The 19,321-nt window shown below is 42.5% G+C and overlaps 1 protein-coding gene and 1 long non-coding RNA gene across 2 annotated transcripts in view; both read right to left on the bottom strand.

The window, feature by feature from the left end:
- Positions 1 to 1,661: 1,661 nt before the first annotated feature.
- LOC124278849 overlaps positions 1,662 to 19,321 on the bottom strand; it is a 39,045-nt gene continuing 21,385 nt past the window's right edge. The window contains exons 5-6 of the mRNA XM_046714632.1: positions 18,503 to 18,588; positions 1,662 to 1,823 (exon numbers count right to left, since the gene is read on the bottom strand). Coding sequence (XP_046570588.1) covers positions 1,677 to 1,823; positions 18,503 to 18,588 — 233 coding nt within the window. The 3' untranslated portion in view covers positions 1,662 to 1,676. The remainder of the gene's footprint in view (positions 1,824 to 18,502; positions 18,589 to 19,321) is intronic.
- Positions 4,800 to 6,580, bottom strand: LOC124278852. Its single transcript, XR_006899198.1, has 3 exons — positions 6,522 to 6,580; positions 6,043 to 6,164; positions 4,800 to 4,939 (listed from the first exon to the last, which is right to left on the bottom strand). It is a non-coding gene; the product is annotated as an uncharacterized LOC124278852 (long non-coding RNA).

Genomic DNA, 19,321 nt, shown 5'->3' with positions numbered 1-19,321 from the left:
TGGCAAAGCACGATCCTTGTACCTTCTTGAAGCTGCAAGTCATTCAGGACACCCGGGGCTGCAAATGTCTTACCATAACTGTAAATATATCATATCATTAGTAAAAGTACGTACTATTCTTAGAAACGATATGCAACGAAAAACATTCAAAATATTTTGCACTATCATCTCATTTTTTGGGAATGTGGGAAGGTGCTCGACCTTGAATGTGCACAGTTTTCAACCCTGACCTTTCCTTGGTGCTCCACCTTGGAATGTGCACAGTTTTCAACCTGACCTTTCCTTGCTACCAATACGTAAGCTTGTCCTTCTACTTTCTTTGAAGCTGCAAGGGACTGCAACTGTCTTATCATAACCTTATAAATGTGCACTCAGCAGATAGCGCGCATTTATTACAACACTTGCTAAAAATGTTGATAGGTATTCCCGCAAAGAGTAGGTCACCCAACACCCCATGTTTGAGCTGTGTGTTAACAAGCAATTCCTTTTCATTGTTGCGGAGTCTAGTATCTTTATTGTTAAGTATAGAATTTCTTTGTTCCTCCAAACGATTTTTTTCAGTGAGACAAGACTCCTACTTAGGCCTGTTCGCTTGATCTTAATTGTCAGGAGCCATAATTTAGGGGGTGCCTCACTTCTTTCTCTCTGCAGAAGAAGGTGGAGAAGGAGAAGGAAAGAAGAAAGAAAAAAAAAAGTAGAGAAGGAGGAGGGAATTTTGTACTGATAACGTCATGACCTACAAACACGTTCTGGTATGTTAAGAAAGAGGCAGTTGCCTAGGAGACATATTTTAGGGGTGCTCCTTTCTTCCTGCGTTACAATAGCCGAGGTTAGTTGCTCTATAGAAGAAGGAGACCGGATTTGGAGAAGAGAAGGAGAAGAAGGAAGATAAGAAGAGAAAGGGAGGAATAATTTGTACTGATAACGTCATGACCTACAAACATGTTCTGGTATGTTAGAAAGAGGGCAGTTGTCTAGGAGACATATTTTGAGGGGTGCTCCTTTTCTTCCTCGTTACAATAGCCGAGGTTAGTTGCTCTATAGAAGAAGGAGGAGGGGATTTGGAGAAGGAGAAGGAGAAGAAGAAGAAGAGAAGAGAAAGGGAGGAAAAATTTTGTATTGATAACGTCATGACCTACAAACTCGCTCTAACGGAACAGAAAGAGGCAATTGTCTTGTAGCTAAATATTTGATCCTTTCAAAGTAGAAGAATGAAGGTAATTGTTGAGTGTGACATGATTTTCAATTAATCCAACGGTATATAAGTCCATCCGTGTGATATTCGTTTCACCCGATTGAATATTCGACTCATCAACATGATATTCGACTTTTACCAAACAGTATGTACCACTTTATTGACAAAGCATTATCGTCCTTGCAGTCAGGAGCTACTTTCACGAAGCAACCTTTACTGGAGTTAACTCCCATTCTTTAACATTACACTAAGATTACTTTCGGTGATTTACGATCACCTTAGTGCTTTGTGAAAGGAGGCCCAGGTATATAGCCGAGTGGGGCGTTAAACAACAAACCAACCAACCAAGTAGGATTCGAACCTACCATCACAGGGTCCTAGTACGAATATGTAAATCAACTCTGGTCGTGTCCGTGCAATCCAACCTAGACAGTGTACTTAACCAATAACCATGAAAGAGACAAGATCAGTATTTCCACTTTTATTGACAAAGCATTACGGTTATCGTCCTTGCAGTCAGGTGATCGTTGCCCTTGTCTTGCCAGGACAAACATGGTACTTTAGTCGGACCCAGGAAATATATGGGTGAGCGTTTCCTGTACTTGTAGACGATGTCCGTATACTTCACCTGAGAAAAGAGGCAAAGGTTGGGTTTTCAGTTCTACAAAAATCCAGTAATTCTGGCTCTTTGTTAACAGACTTATACAGAGGATCTCCGAGTGTACAGAATACAATCTGCATAATGGATTTATACTGACACATCTAACATGCAAATGATAAAAATAGATGTTTTAGTCCCAAATATATTCAAAGGCGAAACTACCTCTAGGAGAAAGTCTTTCAACACACATTGCCCAAACATTTTACAAGGAGATGCAAAACTTTGTCACAAAACCTTTTGGGTAACAACTGTCCTGTGGTGAGACAAACCCTTCAAAGCATGAGAAACAGAGCAGTGTGCCTGAATAGTTCGTTTTGTCAGATGACAAATCTTTCTTTTGCCACGTCGACGCACTGTAACCCCAACACCCCAACACCCAACACCCTACACGCTACATCCTACACCCTACACCACAAACCCCATCCCACTGGTGTCATCGCCATCACTGGATTATTGCACTGTAGCCCACATCCTCAACCCCAACACCCAACACCCTACACCCCAAACCCCATCCCACTGGTGTCATCGCTATCACTGGATTATTGCACTGTAGCCCACATCCTCAACCCCACCATCCACCACCCGACACCCGCCACTCTGCACCCTACATCCTACACCCTACACCCCAAACCCCATCCCACTGGTGTCATCGCCATCACTGATTATTTCACTGTAGCCCACATCCTCAACCCCAACACCCTACACCTACAGGCTACACCCTACACCCCAAACCCCATCCCACTGGTGTCATCGCCATCACTGATTATTGCACTGTAGCCCACATCCTCAACCCCAACACCCTACACCCTACACCCTACACGCTACAATCCTACACCCTACACCCTACATCTCCCTACACCCCAAACCTCATCCCACTGGTGTCATGCTGCCATCACTGATTATTGCAGATCCATGGATTCTGTTGTGAGTGTGCTGTAAGACCAGAGTTAAAACATCGTAGAGGTATTGCTCCACTTTACATCCTGACATCCATTGCCCACAACACATAGCTGCGACTCCATGCCCTTATATCGTTCAAGTTACGTCCGGTACTTATTTTTTTGCACCGAACTCTACGATCTCTATCAGAAAGCAAATCACACAGAAACCTTATGGAAATTGAAATTTTTATACCCCATTGTTACCATGGAGTTAATATGTACTTTTGAATAAATAGCCAACCGTATTCTTTTCGAGTATTCTATAAGACCAATGAACATGTTAATACGTTTGTGTTGAGTTTACTTTTATAACTCTTTGGCGAGGTAGCAAACTCGATACCTATCGAAAAACAAGACGATCAGCATCTGTATCACACACTGAAATGTAGCATCAGAATGCGGTAGGACGTTATATGGACGTCAATCCTGTCAGTTCTATAAAATCCACTATTCTGGTTTCCGTTAACTCATTTAATACGACGCCCAGAACGGGAGTTTCCGTGTGCTCTGAGTAAGCTTTGCCATAGCGTGTTTTAGAGCAAATCCATGCTATGTATTAGAGAGATCAATGAATGTGGGATAGTCACTGCACAACAGTACATTGCTACAGTTTCCTAACTTGGTTAAATATTGTTGAAACGTCATAAATACCTCTTGCATGTATGCCTTTTCTTCTGCATCTTACAACACGGCCATGTAGCCCTTGAAAGCTTCACACACAGACACTTTGCCATTACCTTCAGATAAAAATCATTCATTATGTTGTGACTTCTCGTCGTTGTGTTTGTTTACTTGTTTTTAACGGCACCTCCAAACTATTACAAATAATGACTAGAAAGGATAATTATAGCTTGACTTATATGAATTATGCATTTTCTACATTCAAATCTTTGGTGAAAGTCAAAGAAAGAAATTGTCGATGCTGTTTTGTGAAAATGCAGGAGTTTGGATGTGGGACTGATAGCCAAGAATGACAACGATCATGTAATTCTTGTACCCCTAAGAGACAGATCGTCTCTTCAAGAACTAATGCACATCAGGCTACTGGATCGTGCAATAATGTTGTTTAAACAATATGACTACCAACAGCAGAAGCTGGAAATCTTTTGGGTTGTTTAATCTTGTACAAGAAAATCTATGCAAGGTATCGTATATCCTACCATCCTTATCGAGCAGCTTGAATGCAGCGTCGTCCTTTGTCCGCAGCGCTGAGCTTGAGGTCTTTGTTGACGTCGACAACGTCGAAGACGCGGCCTGAGACGACCCCTGCCGATGTCATACCGCTTCTTCCCCATCATCACGTAGGTACAACGGTCGACCCCAGCGTTTTTTCTGCACAAAACAAGAACATGATAAATGTATTTGCAACCATCGACCTATAAACTATACAGCACAAGAAGAGCCCAAATGTTGGTTGCAACCATCGACTCAAGCGTTAACTGTGCAGGATAAAACATGAGAAATGAGTGTGCAACCATCAACTATGGCGTTTAGTGCCAAGACCAAAAACATCACAAATGTAACTGCAGCCATCGACTCCATGGTTGAAATCTTACCGCACAAGAACATGGGGAATAAAGATGCAATGATCGGCTCAAGCGTTAACTGTGCAGGATAAAAAACATGATAAATGAGTGTGCAACCATCAACTATGGCGTTTAGTGCCAAGACCAAAAACATCACAAATGTAACTGCAGCCATCGACTCCATCGTTAATCTTACAGGACAAGAACATGGGGAATAAAGGTGCAATGATCGACTCAAGCGTTAACTGTACAGGACAAGAGCATGCGAAATGAGTGTGCAATTCCAGTGTTAAAAGTACCCAATAAAACATCCCAGATGTAGGTGAAACCATCCTCTCCAGGGTCAGACGGAACGATCGACCAAACTGATAGCTGTGAAGGACAAGAACTTACCACAAACATAGTTGTCGTACAAGTTCTACAGGGTGATTCTGAATAACTTCTGTGTCAATATTAAACCTATTACTTACGTTTGAGGGAACTGTCGAACGTGGCTCCAAATGTCCGGTCGTCCATTTCGGCGGAAGTGAGGCTGCCATCTTTGTCGGTGTCGAGAGCTTTGAGGTCATCCAGAACTTGACGTGTGTCAACATCAGTCATGGACTCGTTGGTGGGTCTGAGTGAATACAGAGTCAAAGAGTCAGACATCACATCTATTATTGCCTTGTAATACACACAACAGATCCCTCATAAACTGAGGACAACATAAATAATCGAGTTAATGCTAAATATTGCCGGTCCAAACTTTCCTGAATCTTCATTTAAGAGTTGGAGGTATGAAAATGCATTTCCTAACTTAGCTATGCCGGACTGTATATGATTTAACGCCACCTTTAACAGAGGTCTTATCACGGAAATCCGTGAAGATCCGGGTTCGAATTGATCCTCAGTAACCCATACTTGTCGTAAGAGGCGACCCAGGGGATTGGGTGGTCAAGCTCGCTGACTTGGTAGTTGCCAGATGCTAGCGAATCCCAGTTTCGTAGTTCGATGCACATGATGTCAATCACTGGATTGGTAGCTCGATCATTTACAGACCGTCGCCATATAGGTAATATCTGGAATATTGCTGAATGAGGCGTCACCACTGGTTTCTATGTGCCATACCAATATTCCAGGGTTGTTCCACAGTGAAAAAGACGAACGATGATGCATGGCCTTGTTCCTTTTCCATTACGCTGACGTAGAAATATTACTTTCGGTATAGTTGTACTAAAAGGCTGTAGTAGTTGTACGTATTGAGGGTATTGTTTGTACTTAAAGGCTGAAGTACTTATACTTATTAAGGTAATGTTGTACTAACAGTTTCTAGTAGAGGGGCGGTGGGGTAGCCTAATGGTTAAAGCATTGGCTCGTCACGCCGAAGACCCGGGTTCGAATCCCCACATGGGTACAATGTGTGAAGCCCATTTCTGGTGTCCCCCGCCGTGATGTTGCTGGAATATTGCTAAAAGCGGCGTAAAACCAAACTCAATCAGTCAGTCAGTTTCTAGTAGTTGTAATTGTTGAGATATTGTTGGACTTACAGGCTGCAATAGTTGCTCTGATTAAGGTATTGTTCTACTTACAGGTTGTGGTAGTTGCAATTATTAAAGGTGTTGTACTTAAAGTTTGAAGTAGTTGGACTTATTAAGGTATTGTTTGTTAAGTTATGAATGTGCGACTGCGTCAGCGCAGGTAGAGATTTAAAGATAGAAATACTATATATGTAGTTCTCACCGGCCAGCCTGTTTAATTTGGAAGGAACCGCATTCTGTATTCTTGTTGTTGCTGAACCCCCTTCCCTGGGCAGATGCAGAGCCCACGAATAGGGCCAGACATAACAGCGCTCTGTACATCATCTGTGGGAAGATAGGTGTGAATAGATTTACACGAACCTAGTTATATACTCCAAGTGACTGTTCCTTTAACAGCACAACAACAAATATTAACAGTGTTCACAACAAAACAAAGTGTTGATGATATAGATAATGTAAGGAATCTGTGCATGTTTCCCCGACATGCACAGAATGGGACTTTAGACCATTCATAAACAGGGCTTTCTACTAAAAAGAGTTAAAGTCAACCAACAAACATTAATAGCAAAACATAAGAAATTATTCATAGCTTACACTAATAGGCATTTTATGTTAAATAACATTCAATAAGATGTTTACTTGACGTGTGCTCCTACATTTAGACTACCGCCAACAGCTTACCTTGAAGTTCACTGTCGTCTCTTCTACAGCTCAACTACACAACTTCGCCGGGTGGCTTTTGTTTCTCGGATCATATAGATAATTGAAATTGCTTGCGGAGTCAGCAATCTCAGTCTGTCACTGAAAGTGGGGCTCTAGACAGGACATACCTGTACGTATTTGCAATATTTAATAACGTGACAGTCAGGCAATACCTTGTACATCTAGACTAAATACTGATTGAGTATATTGTTACCTGTACCATTCACGTGCAGGTATCCACAAACGGGACGATTCTAAAATTCAGTTAACAAAATATGGATACCCCTCGTCGGCAGCTCCTCACCTACCAAAACTCCTGTGTCCGCCTCCTCATGGGGCGGAGCTATAACATGAACATACCAGTGGGAAACATATCTGGCCACATCTCAAGTCGTTATCAGAGCACTGAGACAGGTTCGTACTCTCTCCGAGTTTTACTACAATATTTAATTTGGTCTTTATTGATCAGTGCTGGACCCGTGAAGATTCGATCTGGAATTGGTCTTCCTGCAACCCATGCTTGTAAGAGAGGCGATTAACGTCATCGGGTTGCCAGGCTCGCTGACTTAACTGATACCGTCATCCCTATCCAAATAGCATATATAGATGTTCACGATGGTGATCACTGGATTATCTGGTTGAGACTCGATTATTTACAGACCGCCGCCATATAGCTGGAATATTGCTGAGTGCGACGCCGAACAACAATCAATCAATCAATTATCACTGCTGATTAATGACTCTTTTCGATTTCAGTCGTAGAACATGTACATTTACCTCCCTTACTGTCCGCTGAATATGCTCCTGATAGATGTAGTGTGTACTGATTTGACTGATGTTCGTGTCATCAACCACTACTTTGTCGTTTATCGCATACGCAATGACACTTGTGATATTTTTGAAATTCTGATGACAAATTCGACTGCCATTTCCTTGAGTCTGGTTTTCTATTTCAGAATGCTTGCCCTTCGACTTGCCGTGTTCGCCATCCTCTTCTGTGGGACCTGTGGTTTCCCAAAGGTATATCAAGACATTCACCAGACACGACCAGGTTTATAATTCAGCCACCAATGTTTGTCGTTATGGGAGACTAACGGGATCGGGTGATCAGGACCATTGCGTATTCAAGTTGGGCAGATCGATGTTCATGCTGTTGATCACTGGATTGCCTGGGTCAGACTCGATCATTTACAGACCGCCGCCATACAGCTGGAATATTGCTGAGTGCGGCCTTAAACAACAAACAAACAAAACAAACTGTTACAATTTCTTCTAGTGATACTAAAGATACACAAGTTGATACCTATTGTGGCTCTCTCATTCATTCACTATCTCTCTTCTTGAAGGTTCTTATTTTACCTGCTTAACGACTGCAACCCTCCTGAGGGCTGGTGGGGAAATTCTGTGCTGCTGTGCTGAACAACGACGACAACGGTGACGGCAGAGTGGTTGGGGTGACATCGGCAAAGATATCCTGAATTACAACTACGACGGTAAGTTTCATTTAGCCACCGAATATATTGAGTATCTTGCGTTGTAAAGATTGTAAAAGATCTATTATAGCATTTCTTTATTGTATATTTGATAATCTAATGAATATGAAGTTTGATGCTAATGATGATGGCAGTGGTGATCTTGATGGTGATAAAGAAACCTGAAGAACCAAACGTCTGTGGCATACATTTTTTCTGAAAAACGGTGTATTTTTCATTTTAACTTACAGGTGACCTTTGTCTCATGGAAGAATGGGAGATCGTGAATTGGTTTACGTGTCGGTACGGCTTCTCCGAAGAGTATGGCAGATACATGTACGGGACCCTTGACGTCAACCAAGATGGCCGTCACAACTGCAGACGACTTCGTTACATTCAGTAAGAGGAACTTTCAAATTATTGTATCCCTTCCGCCAGAACTCTCTTTGCCGAGGCAAAGGGAGATAACTGTCCATAAAAGCCCAGTTTCCCCTTTAACAGTCAGTTATCAATTTATCAATCATGGAAAGCTCATAGCAATAACATGTTCATAGAGAATTGCTGGAATGGAATATCTGGGATTAAAGGGTATACCAACATTATCTTACATTTGTATCTCTTTTCAGATTTTACCAATGCCGACTTCTTAATGGCGCAATAGTAAATAACTGTAAGTAAATAACCAGCCAAGTCTTGCTATTACGAAGGTCCATAAGACCATAATGCGAATACATCTCCAACGATCCCAGTTAAGTTACAAAGAAGACCATTACATGTAGTCCATTAAACCATAATGCGAATACATCTCCAACGATCCCAGTTAAGTTACAAAGGTCATTACATGTAGTCCATAAGACCATAATGCGCATACATCTCCAACGATCCCAGTTAAGTTACAAAGGTCATTATATGTAGTCCGTTAAAGACTGATACTGACCCTTCTTGTCAACACCCTCTCAATACTGGTTGCATTTTCATGATGTGTGATAATGTCACAGATTTGATTATCAGAAACGTCCATAGCACTCCCAAAGTGCCCATAGGCCAAATGTTAAAGCATTCACTTACAATTTCGGTCCACGTTATTTGTAAAAGACCTTTGTTGGTGTACCCCGTTCAGTTGGACATGGATATTCTTACAGTGGCGTAAAACAGCATTCACTCACTCTGCATTATCCCGTTAGTCACTTTCATTATACGTCGATATCGTTTGTAGCTTTCACATTTGATTACAATATATATCTCCATGTCACTCCCTCTCCTGTCCACAGGGTTTCAAGAACCTACTGCGGTGACCCTAAGAATAGGAGAGCCCCCTTGACATACGCCAGTGTGACGAGGGAGTCGACAAACTGAAGCCAGCGGACATCAAGTGTACATAAGAAGAATCTTCATTCACCTGAAATGTAGTAACGGCAATAAAACTGTTGGTAATTGCAAATGTTTTGTACTCCATCGTCGTTCAGTTTCCTTGGTGTGGTTTTGGGGTGTTTTGTTGTTGTTGTTCTTCTTCTCCTTCTTGTTTTTGTTTTGTTTTGTTTTAGGGTTGTTTTATTGTGATGACTGACTGGTGGTCAGGCAACCTTTGAGTTCGAGGTTATTCCAGTATTCCCCAAACCAGGATTTAACCATAGTTTTCAATGGCTCGAGTTTGATAAATCTGGGCAATACAGAAAGTCTTGATTAACACTCAAACACTCATACAACAAAGTGTTAAGATATCTACAAACAACCAAACATACTAAATGTGAAAGTATCGGGGAAATATGTCATCCCCAGTATAGAGAATCAGGAGCTCTCGACAACTTTCAGTTCTCTGATCTTGAGCTCTGAGGTTTCTAGGTACCCATCTTGCAGATACCTTGGACAAACCAAGATGCTCATTAATTATGATCGTAACAGTCCCAACTGATATTTGGAATTCCTTAGAAAGCTCAGAATACTTGTATTCGTTGGCCTGACAAAATGTTTTCTTTCTATAGCTGCTATGGGTTCCGGTTGGGTGGCATGTGAGGGGCCTTCCTGACCTTGGGTCATCGTCTATGGTCTCCCTACCCTTTTTAAACTGTAGAGACAACGGTTAACTGTGGAATCGTCAAAGGAGCATCCCTACCATCACTTAACACATGCGGTCATGGATTTCTTTGTTTTGTATCCCTCCATTGTAAGGAACTTTATTACAGCGCGTTGATCATGTTTGAGAAAATCCATGATTATTGACCAACCTTAGTTGAATGAAGCCATCATATCTAACTTGTTGTTGTGTCTGGTACTAGTCATGACACGTGTCAGCCTGATGTTATCACTAGTGTCACACCTGCCACAAAGTTGACATTGTTTGTGTAAAGCACAAATGCCCAAGTTGCAAAACTTATTGAACGCCATCGTAGTTGTTGGTTATGTATTACCAAACCCGTCGCTGACTACTAGACCGTTCAGATGATGTTTTATTGGAGTCAATTTTAAGCGTTGTTTCTTTTATATATGTATCAGAGCGTGTTCCACTGCTCAGTATGTTTACAGAGTTACAGCAAACATCTCAGCAGTTTTCACATTGAATACGCTGACGCACAATGAGTGAGTGGGTTAGTGAGTTAATATTTAACGTCCACGGCAATATCTCAACCATATCGTGACGACGCACGGTGACCTCTGGGGGACCCGTGAAGATCCGGTTAGAATTGATCTTCAAGCAAGCCATAAGAGTCGTAAGAGTCGACTAACGGGATCGGATGGTCAGGCTCGCTGACTTGGTTGACACATGTCATCAGGTTCCCCAATGTGCAGATCGATGCTCATGCTATTGATCACTGGATTGTCTGTACCAGACTCGATTATTTACAGACCGCCGCCATATAACTGGAATATTGCAGAGTGTGGCGTAAAACTAAACTCACTCACTCACCTCTGGGACATTGAACTACACTATTCCTTGCTCCACATCTGTTAATAGCAAGAGCTTTTCTAAAATCGAATATAAGAATTGAGATGGTTTTTATACATATTTTTAGCGGAATCTAAGCACAAACCTCCTGATGAGTATGACCAGAGCTGAGTGAAAATTGGTGGTGTAGCATGTATCTGCTTGTGAGATATGTACAAGCACTTCTTTACACTCGCGTAACCCACATCTGTACATTGACTCAAATACCCTTGTGTCGAAGTTGAAGAAGAGAACTACGTAAATACTTCGCGTTATCAAAGTTCGAGATAACAGAAATTAAATGAATATCGTAAGTCGTAGCCCAGAAGAAAGCACTTCTCAGATTTGGTGGAAAATGTAATGTCTACAATAAAATATATTTAACATATTCGTTTTGAAGGGATGTAGTTGAGTTTGAAGATGCCATCAACAAAATTTCGATTCCCCAAACTGGGTTCTATGTGTCAAAGTCCATTTCTGAATTGTCCTCAGAGTATTGCTAGAAGCGGCATAAAACTAAATTCACTCACTTTAACAAAAGTTCAGTAGAACACGGATTGTCAGCTTCAATTTGAAAAGAATGTTGAAATTAGGCCAGGTCATTCCGGGTACGGGTACGACAATTCAAGGATTACAATCGGGACAAACCTGGGATTCGAACCGGCAATTGTATAGTGTACTTAGACTGTTTACCTATTTAAAGAGTGTAGAAATAAACATTCTGCTTTGTCCGTAATTGGGCGGTGGGGTATCCTTGTGGTTAACGCGTCCACTCTTCACGCCGAAGACCGGATCGAAGTCCCAGCGGTAACTATGTGCGATGCCCATTTCTGGTGTTCCCGCCTTGATATTAATGGAATATTGCTAAAGCGGCGTAAAAACTAAACTCACACACAATGTCCGTAATGGTATTGATCTTTCCAGTGCGACTGATAACATATAATTAAACCCTTCATCACTGGTCAGACGCACTCCTAGTTAACTTTGCAAACGTACTATTCGTAGAAATTATACGCAACGGAACTTTTCCGAAGATCGTCTTGTCATCTCGACCTTGGAATGTGCACAGTTTTCAACCTGACCTTTCCTTGCTGCTCATACTTCAGCTTGTCATTGTACTTTCTTGAAGCTGCAAGTCATTCAAGGAAACCAAAAGGGACAGCAACTTACTATCAACTTTAAAATGTATTATTGCTCAGCAGATGGCGCGCATTTATTACAGTACGGTACAAAACTGTCAACCTTGGGTCCCTTCGTCAAACCACTCGCCCCATCAATGTCAAGCACACTCTTAGTAAAAGTACATATTATTCTTAATTCGATGTTTTTCAGAATAGTGCCTTGTCATCACAACCTTACAACGTGAACCAGCTTTTTAACCTGGCCTTTCCTTGCTGCCAATATCTGGGCTTGTCCCTCGTACTTTTGAAACTGCACCGTTATTCTGGACACCAAGGGTTCACTGCCTTACTGTCACCTTAAAATGTTTACACAATACTCAGCAGATTGCACGCATTTATTACAGCTTTTGTACAAAACTGTTGATCAGGACTTTCCTGCGAAGAGTAAGGTCTCCAATATCCATGTGTGAGAGCTTTGTGGTAACAAGTAATCCTTTTTCATCGTTGCGAGTCAGAATGTATATTTTTGTTATGTCTAGAAATTCTTTTGTTCAGTCAAACGACTTTTTCGTGAGAGTAGGCTCTTACTTAGACATGTTCATTGATCTTAATTGTCGGGCCCGATTTCTCGAAACTTTGTGTTTTACACAAATTTCAAACTGAGTTTGACAATTGAAACAGCTGAATTTGTAACTCAACTGCATTTTAAAATAAAAAGCCCAAACAATTTTAAGTAATGTATCCACCCGCACTCAAACTGTGTACTGTGTTTGAGTTTGCTTTATTGATTTCAGTCCATTATGGGGAAATGCATCTTCCTCCTGTTTCCTGAAACTTTGAGTCAAAACTCGGGCTTAAGGGTGTTTCGATAAATCGGGACCAGAGTTTTATTTTAGGGTGCTCCACTTCTTCCTCTCTGCAGAAGGTTGACGAAACAGGGCGTGAACAGAGGTCGGGCTCTTTCCTTACGGGATGTATGCTTTCCGTCGATCCGCTGCCATCCTTCCATCCGTGCGTCCTCCATATTACCATCCATCGTGTCCATGCACGTCGTCCGTCCATCCACTACATCCACTTGTCCACCCTGTGCCCTGCGTCCACACCCGTCATGCCGCCCATGCCCTCCACTACGTCGTCCGTCGTCCACCCGCCCACCGTCGTCCACCCTGGGCGACCACGCCACGTACCCGCTACCGTCCTCCACCCTCTGCACGCCTATCCATCGTGCCACGCTTCGTCATCGCCTAAACGTCGTCCACCCGTGCCATACCTACCCTAAACGCCGTCGCCTATACCTACGTCCATGGCTGCCACTTTCCTAAGTCTACCACGTCCACCATACCCCATGCCCTAAACGTCCTATGCCCTAGATCCACTTCACGTCCAACGTCCATATGATACGCTGACATATCCCTACCTCGTGTCCGTTACCCATACTCGGTGCCGTTCCCATCCCTCTGGTTGTCATCGCCGTCAATTTTTTATTGCGGATGCGTGGGTTCTGTTATGGGTGTGTTGAAGGATCGAACGATAAAGGATTAGATGGAATCATAACTCCATATTGCTCCACTTTTATAATCCGACGTGCGGTAATCACAATACATAGCTACGATCCATGCTGTTATACGTGGACAAGACGATAATCGTCTCTATGACTGAAGGAGAATGTAGCGCTGGAATGCTGATGGGACTTTATGCATACGCCAATCCTGCCACCATTCATGTTTCTGTTAACGGTTGAAAAACGTGATCAAATGGTATTCGATTCCCGGAGTGCAAGACTATTCACTGCGTATTGACACGTACAAATATCTTCACTCAAATGTATTGTTGCGTCGTCAGCAGTGGTGACGTCATTTAAATCATATTGTGACATAAAAGTTGACATGACGTCACAAATGAGCAGTTCAGATGCTACCATTGGAACCAGCTGGAAACGGCCAGCTGATGAAACTTCATACTGCTGTACCCGTACTCGATGTAAATGAATGCAGACAGAAAAAGACATAATGGGCCTTTTGGTTTACTTTGTGTTTACTCCGTCGGTTCCCAAATGAATTCCGTGCTTCAAATGCTCAATAACACCCGGAAATTGGCCAACAGATGATGTTTATCTCTAATTAACTCACCAATTGGTATTTCATGTAAACAAACAGATGTACGGCCGCTGAATGACGATTGACGATCACATGACGATTGTTGACAGCCGTTGAATTCCATGTAGATGAGCGGTAGGTCAGACCAATGTAGCCAGGGCCTTGAAACGTCGATGTAAGCGTAAATCCGAAAGTAGTATTCACCCCGTACATCTCAAAACCACCGCATATATGCCCATGCATTATACAGTTCTGGAGAAATCCAGCAAAATCTACCCACAACACAATTATATAGCAATTACTGGAATGAATCCACAGTCTTACAGCGGGCAAAACATCAACAAAGACAGGTAACTCTAATTTACTAAACGGGTGAAAATGCATAGACTATACTAAGATCAGGATGTGAGTTCAAATCATACTCAGCGCTTTAAACTTTTGTGACCCATAATAGCAACTTAATTAATGTGACATTTTTAATTAACAAAACACATCCTCATAACAGTATTATTTATAAAACCAATAAGCATTCGCGTGATAACATGTGTATTCTGTACATGCTGGCTAATTATGCAAATCAGATTACACTTTGAATTAACGGTGGTAAGTTCCTGTAGTCAATATACAAACAAAAGAATTTCGCAATGGGGGTAAAATGGCTGTTTTGTAACCTTTTACGTTCGCTTCGGTGTTTGTTAGTTGTTTAACGCCTCGCTGTTGAGCGCAATTAGCTGTTCAGAGTTGCGTCCCTTGCACACGCGCCTGATTTCAAACATCGAGGGTTCGAGTCCAGGGTTCCCCGTTATGTTTGATGCGGTAACCATCTGAAACCCATCAGCTGACATCATGCATTGATGTCGTTCAAAAGTGTTCAAGTGGTGTTAAACACAGCGCCCTAACACGACCACAATGGTGTCATCTGTATCGAGTGATTTCTCCATCACAATTTGTTTGATTGTTGTTTAACGCCGCACTCAGCAATATTTCTTTGCTACATGACGGCGAATAATTGTAAAGAAAGAATTGTGACCAAACAATCCAGTGGTCAACATCATGAGCATCCATCTACGCAATTAGGGAACGATGACATGTGTCAACCAAAGTCAGCGAGTCAGCCACCGGATCCTGTTTGTCACCTCTTACGGCAAGCATGGGTTACTGAAGATCAATACTCTAACCCGGATCTTCACAGGTCCAAGAGAAAGTAGCACCCTTCTGTATATTGTTGTTTCCCGAAAAGAGCCAGGCCAAAATCCGTAGATGTCTAAGACTTCAATACTTACGCCTTTAACGAGTGACCACTCCTATTCTTTTAGATTCATAACATATTATCTCAAATCTAGAATAAGACAAAAACTTTAACACTGCAAGTAAAATCACTGGAGTCGGATTTGAATGTTCATCATCAATATATGAGCGGCAAGCGTGAATCAAGCTGTCAAAATCATATCTGACCATTACTCACTACATAAATTCAGGAATACAACCTCCTCCTTCAGGCCGCCGCTACAAAGTTCCAATTCCTGAAAAGGCATTAAAGTATTATTCACTATTCTGTTCTTCTATTCTATCTACGATTTTTCGGGCGGTGGGGTAGCCTAGTGGTTAAGCGTTAGCTCGTCACGCCGAAGACCGGGTTCGATTCCCTACATGGGTACAATGTGTGAAGCCCAATTTCTGGTGTGCCCCGTCGTGATGTTGCTGGAATATTGCTAAAATATGGCGGCGTAAAACTAAACTCACTCATTCCAGGATTTTCTACATGAGATAGCGCAGTTTTCGATGTCATATAATGCTTCACTGTGGCAACTCGCTTTACATGGCTTAACCTTTGGCGTTTGTTTTCGTATTTTACCGAGAGGAACACGTTAATGGTCAGTAAACACGATAAGAACTCCTACATATAAGTTGACTAAAGTTACTTCCAAGTCGTTGCTCGAGATAGTACTTGTCTGCTCATGTGCAAGGTCGTAATGCAAGGTCATGTGAATTCGACAATGGTCGCTTATATAGACGAGTATCTTTAAAAAGAACACGTGACAGGGCACGTGAAAGTAGATGTCAACTGATCATCGGAGTACCGCTAAACAGAATATTATAATGGTGAATACTCAGGTTAGATTTCTGGATAACATCATCTCTAACTGACAACAGAGAAAGGGGAAAACTTCATGCTATAAGGCTGCCAGATACCGAATTCCTTTGGTATTCATCGAGTGTCCATCATGCATGTTATATATAAGTATATCATTTTTCGCCGCTTGTAGCAATATTCCAGTCATATCACAGCAGGGGACACCAGAAATAAGCTTCACTCATTGATCCCATTTGGGGAATCGACCCCGGGTCTTCGGCCCGACGGGCGGACGCTTTAACCATTAGGCCAGCCGCCTCCATGCTATAAGGAACGTCGAGCTACCAATGAGAGAGGAAGTTGAAAAGCCCATACGTATATACACAGGTCGTTTCAACTGATATGTATTTTGGTTGAGGGCATGGAAATCAAAGAGTGAAGGGTGAGTGAGTGAGAAATGTTTAACGTCGCGTTTACAAAATTCCAGCAATACCACGGGAGTATAAGTGAGATGGGTTTGAGACCGTCGGTTGGACATTTTTCAGTAGTTTGCGCCAGCATGATAATGAGGAGGAATCTGTAGTCATGCAGGAGTATTAACATGGGGTTAATCTAGGACTCGAACTAGCCGTGGAGATCCGGGTTAGAATTGGTCCTCAGTAACCCTTGCATGGCGAAAGAGGCGACAAAGGGGATCAGGTGGTCAGGCTTGCTGAGTTGGTGGTTGACACATGTGTTTCGTAATTTGATTAGCTCATGATGTCAATCATTTGGGTTTGTTCTCGCTTATACTCAGACTCCATCCATCCAGCTGGACCATTGTCCATTTCTTAAACAACTTTCAAATAAACACCACCCGGTTCAGTCAATTCGGTTGTCTATCATCCAGTTATATATCCAGCTGTTGAGTCAGGTGCTAAACAACAAACAAATAAATACCACCCGGTCGATTGGTTCAATTTATCCCTTCCATTCTCCAAACAGTGTCCATCCAAAGGCATTCCTTTCCTGTCCATTCCGCTCCATTAATTTCATTTGTTCCCATTCAGTTATAAGTCAATTTACTAAGTTTGTGTATCCACTTTCCTATCCTCCACTATTTATTTCCATTATTCCATTGTGTGTGCTTCTGTCATTTCCTTGTCCTTTCCTTGAAGTCCAGCTTTCACTGTGTGTCATGTCATTTTATTTTGTGTTCCTATATATGTCCATTAATTGTCCTTCCATTATTCTCCATGTGCAATCCATTGTCTGTTCCATTCCAATTATTCCTTTCCATACTTTTCTTCCATCTTCAAAATCCCCTGTTCCATTCTTTCCTTTCATCCATTATTCCATCCATACCATCTTCTGCTCTGGGGCTAAGTCCATTCCTTTCCTTATTATTTGTCATCGTCCATAGAAGTCCATTGTGTCCACCAGTTCCATTCATGGTAGTTTAAATCAGACCCTGGCTCATTGGTTTGTTCCCTATACCATGGGCAGTGTTCCATTCCGTTAGGCATTTCAAGTTATGGGCTTCATCCGTTATTCCACATTTCCTTGCCTGTGTCTAGACCTTGTCCAGTGTGTTCCATTCTGTGTTCTCCTCTTTCTCCATGTTCTCCGGCTCAGTTTATTCCATCCATGTTATCCAGTTTCCACCATCCAGTTTCCTGTGCCTGGTCTTGGGTCACAGTATTTGTGCCAGGTGACTCTCCATTCCGCATTGTTTATCCACGTTCCGATTCTCATGCCACCTAAAGCTATTTCCTTGGATCGGTTGGTGCGTGGCTCTCCACTGCTGTTCCATCCATCCATCCATCCAGCCTGTCCACTCCAGCATCCGTCCATCCATCCGTCCATCCCTGCCTTCCTTCCATGTCCATTCCTGCAACCCTGTGCCCACCTGGAGGCCCCACACCCTTCACCCCACACCCAACCCTACACCCTTCACCCTACACCCCATACCCCACGTTACAAACCACATCCCGACACCCACACCTCACACCCACCCCCATCCGACACCTAAACCTCGTCCCCGACACCCCAATCCAACACATGTGTTCTGTTGTAGGGTTGGGATTTTTTCAGAAGTTTGTTGAAGGTTTGTTGAGGTAGCAAACTGATTTAATACAACAGCCATACCGAGGATTTCCGAGTGCTCTGAGTACACTTTGTCTTGCAGTGTGTGGAACAAATCCTTGCTATGCATGCGATTGAGGAATGTGGGTGCACATCAGGGACATTGCGACAGTTTTCACTCGCTAAATATTGTCAAAACGTCATAAATACCTCTTGCATGTAGGCCTTTTCTTCCCGCATCTTGCAGCACGGCCATGTAGCCCTGGAAGCTTCACACACTGACACCTTGCCATTACCTTCAGATAAAAAGCATTCATTATGTTGTGACTTCTCAGTTTTGTGTTGTTTATTTGTTTTTAACTTGGCACACTCCAAACTATCACAAATAATGACCAGAAAGAAAGGATAGTATAACTGACTATCAATTATGCGTTTTCTACATTCAAATCTTTGGTGAAGCTCAAAGAAACCACCTTTCGATGTTTTGACTGGATTGTGCAATAATCTTCAAACAATATGACGACCAAAAAGCAGAAGCTGAATACTTTTGGGTTGTGTGCAACAAACTCTTTGCAAGGTAGCGTATATCCTTCATCCGATACCCACCATCTTTATCGAGCAGTTTGAATGCAGCCTCGTCCTGGTCCGCAGCGCTGAGCTTGAGGTCTTTGTTGACGTCGACAACATCGAAGACGCGGCCTGAGACGCCCCTCCCGATGTCATACCGCTTCTTCCCCATCATCACGTAGGTGCAACGGTCGACCCCAGCGGTTTCTGTACAAAACAGGAACTTGATAAATGTATTTGCAACAACGACCTACCGGAACATCCCAAATTTAGGATTCAACCATCGACTCCAGTGTTCACTGCAAAGAACAAGAACATCTAAAATGTTATTGCAGCCATCGTCTCCAGCGTTAACTGTGACAAGAATATGTTAAATGAAGGTGCAGCCATCGACTCCAGTGTTAACTGCGACAAGAACATGTGAAATGAAGGTGCAGCCATCAACTCCAGCGTTAACTGTAC

This window comes from Haliotis rubra, unplaced genomic scaffold, assembly GCF_003918875.1.
Source record: "Haliotis rubra isolate DU_JTF1 unplaced genomic scaffold, ASM391887v1 Scf242, whole genome shotgun sequence".
NCBI lineage: Eukaryota > Metazoa > Mollusca > Gastropoda > Lepetellida > Haliotidae > Haliotis > Haliotis rubra.
Note: the sequence above shows the minus strand (reverse complement) of the source record. Positions and strands in the feature narration are given on the sequence as shown.